General features: G+C 37.3%; 1 protein-coding gene across 1 annotated transcript; it reads left to right on the top strand.

Annotated features, from left to right (window-relative positions):
• The first annotated feature begins 4,919 nt into the window (after nt 1-4,919).
• LOC121778582 (LOB domain-containing protein 1-like) lies at nt 4,920-6,197 on the top strand. Its single transcript, XM_042175950.1, has 2 exons — nt 4,920-5,221; nt 5,815-6,197. The coding sequence occupies exons 1-2, from the start codon at nt 5,021-5,023 to the stop codon at nt 6,124-6,126; spliced, it is 513 nt and encodes a 170-aa protein (XP_042031884.1). The 5' UTR covers nt 4,920-5,020; the 3' UTR covers nt 6,127-6,197.
• The last annotated feature ends 2,837 nt before the right edge of the window (nt 6,198-9,034 follow it).

The following is a 9,034-nucleotide window of genomic DNA, read 5'->3' as shown; positions in this document are numbered from 1 at the left end:
ACACTAGTTAATTATTCCCTAAGCTCAAACTCCAAGCTTTAATTAAAAAGCTAATTATGCCCAACTTTAATCCACTATTTCTCTCTCACCGGAAATCGGATTAGAGAAATTGAATGTACTACATTTATCTACGTAAAATGTAGATCGATGCTATATCATTTAATTTCACAAAATTAAATGTCTCATCACATTTATTGTTTGGTCAAAATCCATTGACCGGGTATATTTAATCCATGACTTTACAACACCACCTAACAAGATCATTAATATTAGATGAGAAGTATCAATAGTGCTGATCTTTCTGTTGATGAGCATCAAATATCATCATACTAAACCAATCTATCTGGAAACATTTTCCTTCATGCTTAGGGCACCCGCAATGGGGCGCCCTATGGCGTCCATCGTCCTCGGGCGAGGACGATGCCCCATTGTGGGTGTCTGCCATCGTCCGTCCCCTTCGTCCGTGGCGGATCCATAGGGCGCGCCATTGTGTGATCGGCGGACGATGACGCGGACGATAGGCCATCGTCCGCGCCATCGGGCGCCCCATTGCGGGATAGCGGACGATGGCACGCGTTTTCGATTTTTTGTATAAATACCCCTACCCCACCTTCATTTCTAACGTTTCATTTCACGATTTCACTCTCGAAACTCGAATTTTTATTATTACTACGAAATGGATTCAAGTCCCAAGAGTCCGATGTTTGGGGAGGCTCGTTGGCCGGGTACAGAACCGGATGGATATCGACCGTTCGACGACGACACGCAGTATCGACCGTCCAAACCAACCCGTCGCCCCCTCCCGCTGCGCCGCCGAGGCCGCCACCACCGCCGGCCCCGCCAAAAAGAAGCGGGCCCGGCACCGCGCGCAGAAGTTGCCACCTCCGGGAAATTGTGAAGAGTACGCCCCCTGCCGTACGAACTACCAGCCGGATGAATCCCTCATATTGGCGAGGTGTTGGGTAGACATATCGGAGGACCCGATATTCGCGAACAATCAGAGGCAGCAGGCGTACTGGGAGCGCATCGCCGAGCTCTACAATGCGGCGAAGCCGCCGAGCGCGTACAAGCCGCAACGGGAGCAGCTACGCAAGCACTGGGACCAGTTGAAGAAGCAAATCAACCTGTTCTCGTCAGAGTACGAGAAGTGCGCGAGGGCCCAGGGGAGAAGCGAGAGCTTGAGCGACGTGCGCTCCAATGCGTCGTTGTCGTTCCAGTCCCTGTACGGCGAGTTCTGGCACGAGGCCATCTGGGCGCTCTTGAGGGACAAGCAGAAGTTCCAAGGCGGGATACTGCACACCGGGGCGTCAAAGAGGACGAAGAACACCGAAGCTGGTGGTTATACGAGCAGTGAAAGCGGAACTCGTCCGGTGGACCTCAACCGGCCGTACGAGGACATTGAGAGTTCCGGCACACCGATGTCCTCCCTGCGTCCCATAGGCGTCAAGGCTGCGAAGGCCAAGGGGAAGGCGGTGGCGACATCATCCTCGACCGCCGCCGACCCATCGCCGATCGAGGTCCCGCTCCCGACCCCCGCACCCGTTGACCGCCACGTACGAGAAGTTGGCAACAACCTCGATGGCGGGGACGTTGTTGCAGACGCACAAATTGCTCAAGAAGTGTACGGACCCTGCCGAAGCCGAATATCTCCGGGGGTTGATCGATGAGCTGCGCCGGAAGTTGCGAATTGCGTAGATTTTAGCCAACTCAAAACATGTAACTTTTGTTTAATGAATGCAATCTTCGCCGGTTTTTAGTTAATCGTTGTGTTTTTTAAATTTAGTTTGCATTACATTTTTTAAAACATTTACATTAATTAACAAAAATAATAATATAACATTTAAATTAATAACATATAGGGCGCGCCTTAGGGCGCCTCATTGCAGAGAGGTAGGAGGATAAAACTGATGACGTGGCGCGCCATAGGGCGCGCCTTAGGGCGTCCCATTGCTAATGGCCTTAGTTAAGGAATGAATAATCATAAATTCATTAACACTGGTTTACTCAAATTTATTAGGTTTGCAGTTTGGTAACACTTGTCTAGTTTGATGTTGACTATGATTGATGCATCCTTGCGTGGCTTCCTAAAGTCGGGCAGTGTCAAGAAATTTAGGAAACCGTCTTTTGAATTTGGCTACTCATAATATTAATTTCATTTTGGTTTCGGAATTATTGCTGTTCTATACATTCAGTTCAATCATCTATTGTCGCTTAAATAATACTATTTCTATATTTCATACGAAGAAAATTGTGTATGATGTGTCAAATTGAAAATAGAAAATATTCTGCTAGTTAAACGACATCCACTAATATACATGTCTTTAATTTTTATACATGCACACGTCATGTGATAAATCTAGACAAGTAGCATGTCGAAATTTTCATGAGACGATTAGGATAAACGTTAAAGTTATTATACTATTGTCAGTTTTAAACGTTGTCCAATTGACAAAAAATTGACCTTGATGGTTTTTATAGTAAATCTTTCCATTGTATTAATTATTTTTTTATTATTGCTTTCTACATATTATATTATCGCTTCCTTTTATAACAACCATAAATTATGCATCCAAATTCACTTTTAGTAAAATTAACAAAATATTTAATTAACTATCCAAGCAAAGGGAAAATAGATCAAACCTACATTAGTCAAGTTACATGCACTTTTTCTCCTTGTGTGTCAATTCTTGTTAGGCGATGACTCAAGAAAAAAATTTAATAAAAAGAAAAAGAACAAAAGTAAATTATCATAAAAACCCCATTTTAGCTCCTTACCAACTGTAATTGACAATATTTTCAAAATTAAGTAGAAAATTAACACCAGTTGTGCATTGAGATAAAATATTGATAAGATATTTTTGCCATTTTCAACGACTTCAAACGAGAGTCGCATTCTCGCCGGGCACGAACTCAGCGGTTTCTTATCTACCTAAATTGGACACAGACACGTAACCTATGCCACGTGGAATTTTAGTTTTGAATTAAAAAAGGAAATTTATGTACATTTCCTTCCATCTATGTTCCACTTTACTATTATTTTCATATACTCCATTTAATAGTAGTATAAGATAAAAATTGTTCTCATATTTTAGATTTTAATCAATAATTTATTGTTGAAACTAGATGTTTAAATATATTTTTTGTACTAACGCAGGCAAAGCCTGAAAACAAAACTAAACTACCGAATATAAGAAACACATATTCTATCATGCAACGGCCAACTATAGAGCTCCATAGGAACTACTCCCTCCGTCCCCTAAAATTCGTCACCATTTGACCCGGCACAGGTTTTAAGAAATATAATAGAAAGTGGATTGAAAAAGTTGTTGGCATGTGGGTCCTACTTTTATATATTAGTTTTATAATAAAATGTGAGTGTGAATGAGTTAGTGGAATGTAGGGTCCACTACCAAAAATGGTAAAAGTGAAATGTGACAAATTTTTAGGGACGGACGAAAAAGGAAATAGGTGACAAATTTTCAGGGACGGAGGGAGTATTTCTAACATATGCATTCTTCTATGATGTTTGACTGTTTAAATATTTTTGTTTGATGTTTGACTGTTTAAATATTTTTGTTCGTCGTAATTATAGAATTCTCAATCTTAATACTCCGATAGTATGACGCGGCTAGTATTAATACTCTATATTATGTAGTGTTGAATATAAAGAAACATGACATTGATATATAGAGTTCGGAAAAAAATACAATAAAAGAGCATCAGCAATGGCGGACGTCCACGCGGAATTCCCATCGGCCTGCGGGAATTCCGTGGCGGACGTCCGCCATTGCGCGTCCCAGCACGGATACGGAATTCCGCGAAGGAATTCGCAGTTCCGCGGCGTTTCGCGGAATTCCGCGGGGAATTCCGTGCTGACGTCCGTCATTGCGTTGAATGTTTTTTTTTCGGTTCTTATATATACATCCCGTTAAACTTCATTTCATTTGCACCACTTGTATTAACAAGTGAGAAGCCGGTTTTTATTTTTATAATAATGTACTTTTTTTAGTAATTATGTATTTTTTTAATGAAGTATGTTTTTTTTTAAATAAAGTGGTTGCATTTTCTCCCTATTCGCGTCTAAATTTTAATTCCGTAAATTGTTTAATTCCGGAAATTGTCTAATTTGTGAATTTGTGAATTTGTTTTTAATGTGAGAATTTCGCTGGGAATTCCGCTACTGTGCGGTGGGAATTCCGTATGACGTGGCAGGGCAGTGAGAAGTCCGTATGGCGTGACAGGAGGTGTTTTTGGAAATTCCGCGGGGAATTCCGCTCCACTGCTGATGTTCTTATGCAATAAAAGTTAAAGTGATGTCATACGGTATTTTATGTAATAAAGGAAAATTAGGAAATCATTTATTAATAGTGGGAATAATCTACTCTGTTTAGATTTATTATTATAATGTCGCGGATACTATGTATACAATGAACTCGATTCGTGTAATGTTACAGTTTTTTCGAATCTTTGATACCACTTGTCATTTTTAATAACAATTGTCAGTCCTAAAATATTTTAAAATACACATTAATTTTATATAATTCTCAAATATGATACTCCCCTTCTTTTAATCATTGAGAAAACAATCTAATAGTTCAAATGGAAAATAGAGAAGGCATTTATGCCGCTTTTCTTGGCCATTACTACCTCTGTCCCACGATAAGAGTTTATTTTTACTTTTACTATAAATGGTAAGTAGGTCTCACATCCTACTAACTCATTCCACCCACATTCATTATGAAACTAATAAATAAAAGTAAGACCTCTGCTCCACTAACTTCTTAACTCACTTTTTTTTTATAGTATTTCTGAAAATCCGTGTCGAGTCAAATGTGGACTCCTATTGTTAGTATAATACTGATGGTGCGCACATCAAATTAGAATCTTGATTTGAGCTCATAACTCAAAAAGTCGACATGTCAAACAGTAGAAGCAAACAAAGCAACCCCACCCTTATGTAGTATAAATACCTCAAACTACACACTTACACACTCAAAAAAAAAAAAAAAAAAAACACATAATGGGATACAGCACGAGCTCTTCCTCTTCGGCGCCCTCCTCTCCTCCTCCCATTCTCACCCCCTGCGCCGCCTGCAAGATCCTCCGCCGCCGCTGCGTCGACAAATGCGTCTTGGCCCCTTACTTCCCACCCACCGACCCCCTCAAATTCACCATTGCTCACCGCGTCTTTGGCGCTAGTAACATTATCAAGTTCTTGCAGGTAAATTCATATGTCTTTCTTACATTTAAATCTAACCGTACTTACTCAAGTTGTCTTATTTTTTCCATTTCAATAATCAGCCAAAAATATTAATTGTGCATGTTATTTTTATTTTTTCCCAGCTAGTGTGAAACTACCGTTTTGGGGGCTGAAAATGATAGAGGGAATAAGAAAAAGAGGGGGTTTATATTCTAAAAATTCATACTATACATATTTGATATTTCCACCAAAAATCAAGAAAAGAGGGGTTTTGAAGTTGATTTTTCAAGATTCTTGTTTTCTTTCTTCTTCACTTAATTTCTTGTTTATATATGCCACATGGACTTAAATATATTGACCACTCAAAAACTGAAAATGACAATTATTAAGGTCAATTTGATTAGGCGCCTACTCAATTTGAAATTAAACTACGTGAAAATATCACTAATCATCTACAGTTTATAACTAACAAAGTTATCCTCAGGTACAAGTTTTAGCTTTATTGATTGCAAGAATCAATATTAATTACTCAATCACTATACTACCAAAATTAACTGCAATCTTCAGATACTAAATTCATTCTTTTAAATTAATAAAAAAATTGAAAAAATCAGGAGCTGCCTGAGGATCAAAGGGCAGATGCTGTGAGCAGCATGGTTTATGAGGCAAATGCTCGGCTGAGGGATCCGGTGTACGGGTGCGCGGGTGCAATTTGCCAGCTGCAGAAGCAGATCAGTGAGCTTCAAGCTGAAGTAGCCAAAGCTCAAGCTGAAATCATCAACATGCAATGCCAGAATTCCAACTTATTCGACCTCATGTGCAAGCAAATGTCGTCTGAGGAAAATATGCTTCCGTTTCATGATAGTTCGGTTTTCGTTTTTGATGACAGCGTTTCGGGCATGGCTTCGGACCCTCTGTGGACGTGATACTTCATCGATCAAATTAATTAAGGATAATTTTAATTTTAACATATATATACTTGATGAAAATAAATGGGGGGGGGGGGGGGGAAGGGGGTTGTTAATTAGTTATTTTACTACTAATATATTTGAGGTTATGGGGTAGTTTGATAATCTTAGAAATGTAATTTCACAATGTGAATTTCTCCAACTTTTCCTAAGGAAAAGAAGTGAATCAAGAAAAGTTGCCATTACTTTAAAAAAGGAATATCTTTGTATGTATAAAGTCTTGTATTTGGCAACTTTTGGTGACCTAATGCTTTCATAGTAAGAGAAATGTTTGATGATGATAAGTATTTTTTTTTATTTAGAGAAAAAGATGAAGTATTCATTCATTACCATACATATGTATGAGTATCCAAGAAATCATGGGACTTAAAGAAACAATCAAGAAGGTGTCTACCAATGACAAGACAAGAGTGAAAAATAGATAGAGAAAAGATGCCATGATGGAACAATGCAAGTTTAATTATAAGAAACATGAAATTCATTAGATAAGGTTGCACATGCAAGAAAAGTACTTTTTCATGTTTTGGAAACTCAAAACCTTGAAATTATATGCATCAAATAGAGAAATTTTATCATTGGGGATGGGCTGGTGATGAAGTGGTGGTCGAACATCATGACTTCAAACCCCACTGTAAATATTGGTCAACAATAATAATCAATTGTGTGAGAAAAAGGATATATGTGAGAGATTTTATTACAAATTCCAATTAGGATATGAGGGAAACCTAACAAGTTTGTTTTCATTGGATGCTGAGTTCAAGAGACACTAATCATGACATGTTTGGAGACGTTGTAGCATTCGACAATACATACGCAACAAACATGTATACGAATTTGTTGACATATTTTTGAGTTTTGTATTGACATTATTGAATAGACATTCATCTTTTTATTTATTTGTCGATTTATGATTGATGTCCATGTTTTATTCAACAAGTATTATATGGTGTCTGGTCCATTTACTGCTAAGCATAATCATGGTTGCACTGTAACGTATATAGATGAATTTGTATCTAATGAGAATGTAGACTCATTTTCATGGTTATTCAATTATTTTTTGAATGCATGAGTGTCGCACCAAAGTTAATTGAAAGATTGGGGAATGAAACTTGTAATTGAAAGAGTTTTGATTGTTTGGTACCAGACATTGTTGGTGCATGTGACACATTATGAGCTAACTTTTTGAGAATGTCTCGAAAACAATTCTAGAAAATGAAGATTTTAAGAAGGATTTGAAATATTTGTGTCTGTTCACATTTGTAACACTATCAACTATCGTCTTTGCAGCAATCATCATAACGTCGTTAAAGAATTTGAATTCATCGCTTTGTGATATTCGTTCACCACCGTCATTTCTATTCTCCTTAACCTCATTAACCTTAATTACAAACACCCTAAATCCATTTGTCATTGGAAGTCCCGATCATTTTTAACTATAAATGGTAGGTTGAACTCACATTCCACTAACTCATTTCACTAACATTCTATTATAAAATTAACATAAAAAAGGACATCACATTCCACTATCTTTTCTCACCCACTTTCCTTTACATTTCTTAAAACCTGTGCCGAACTAAAATGAGACTCCTAATGGCAGATGAAGGGAGCGATAATTTTACACATCGTTTATAATGTGGACCCTACAATCCACTAACACTATCTTACATTTTTCATCTCTCTATTACTTTATCAATTGCACATTAAATTAAAATCTGTGTTATTACAAGTTTGTCTGTTTTTTTAGGACGGAGTATTATTCACAATTCAAACAAATACCCCCTCCGTCCCGCACTACTTGCACTTATTTCCTTTCTGGGCGTCCCAAGTTATTTGCACTCTTTCCATTTTTAGTAACAATTTATACCTACAGCCGTAATTGTTGACTTTGTCTATCACTCATTCCTTAATCTCCGTGCCTAAAAGGAAAGGTGCGAGTAGTGCGGGACGGAGGGAGTATAATTTCACTAAAATTCTTTTATTTATTTATTTTTTGATTAGGAATTTCACTAAAATTCTCATTTCCAAATTTGTTGATTTCCTGAGCAAGCAACCAATGTCAATGTCAGTATTTCTTAATCAAGCAACCAGCTTATCAAAAATATTCCAGAACCGATAACATATGAGAACCAAAGAACAAGGCCAAGTGTGATATGCGTTTAATTTTTGAATCTGTAACAGGCCATGGTCATTTTTAATTTTACCCACATCAATTCGTTCAAAAAATCTATAAACAAAGCATCCACAACTGTGCATTTTTATATTTTGAACATGCATTATTCAGAAACAAAAGTATAACAAAACGAAACATATTGGTATCGGAAACTTCATTGAGTTAAGACTAATTGAAGTGGAATTATATAATTTCATTTCAATTAATCTTAACTTAATTAGGGTGTCTCGTGTTGCATGGGAAAAGGTATCAAGTTGAGTCAGTTGACCAATAATTTTTGGATAATCTACAATGGTCATAAATAGAGCCATTATTGTAATGCCACAACCACATAAATCTCAACTAAATGAATGAGTAATTGATTTTTATGCTGAATACTACATTTTCTATATAACAATAATATATTACATATAATGACAATAATGGGTTTATGACCTTGTAGATTATGCAAAGATTAATGGTCAAATTGAGTATACTATAACTTGGACATACGACTGTCTAATTAAGTCAAGATTAATTGAATTGGAAAGAGAGAATTACAAAACCGGAGATCACGAAAAAGATAAAGTCACTCATGATTACATTTCTTGATTTTTCACTAGTCAACATATTGTTGTAAACTACTTAGTTTGCTCGGTGAGAATTCGGTTAATTTGTGTCTCACACATGTTGGCTACAAAGAATTTGGACTGCACA

Source organism: Salvia splendens, chromosome 19 (genome assembly GCF_004379255.2).
Source record: "Salvia splendens isolate huo1 chromosome 19, SspV2, whole genome shotgun sequence".
NCBI lineage: Eukaryota > Viridiplantae > Streptophyta > Magnoliopsida > Lamiales > Lamiaceae > Salvia > Salvia splendens.
The sequence above is the reverse complement of the archived record's forward strand: the minus strand, read 5'-3'. Positions and strand labels throughout refer to the sequence as shown.

What these genes read in the sequence shown, in the direction of transcription:
- LOC121778582 (XM_042175950.1), top strand. Translation starts at nt 5,021, where the DNA reads ATGGGATACAGCACGAGCTCTTCCTCTTCGGCGCCCTCCTCTCCTCCT. An exon ending in ACATTATCAAGTTCTTGCAG is followed by an intron (nt 5,222 to 5,814) that starts GTAAATTCATAT and finishes TGAAAAAATCAG; the next exon opens with GAGCTGCCTGAGGATCAAAG.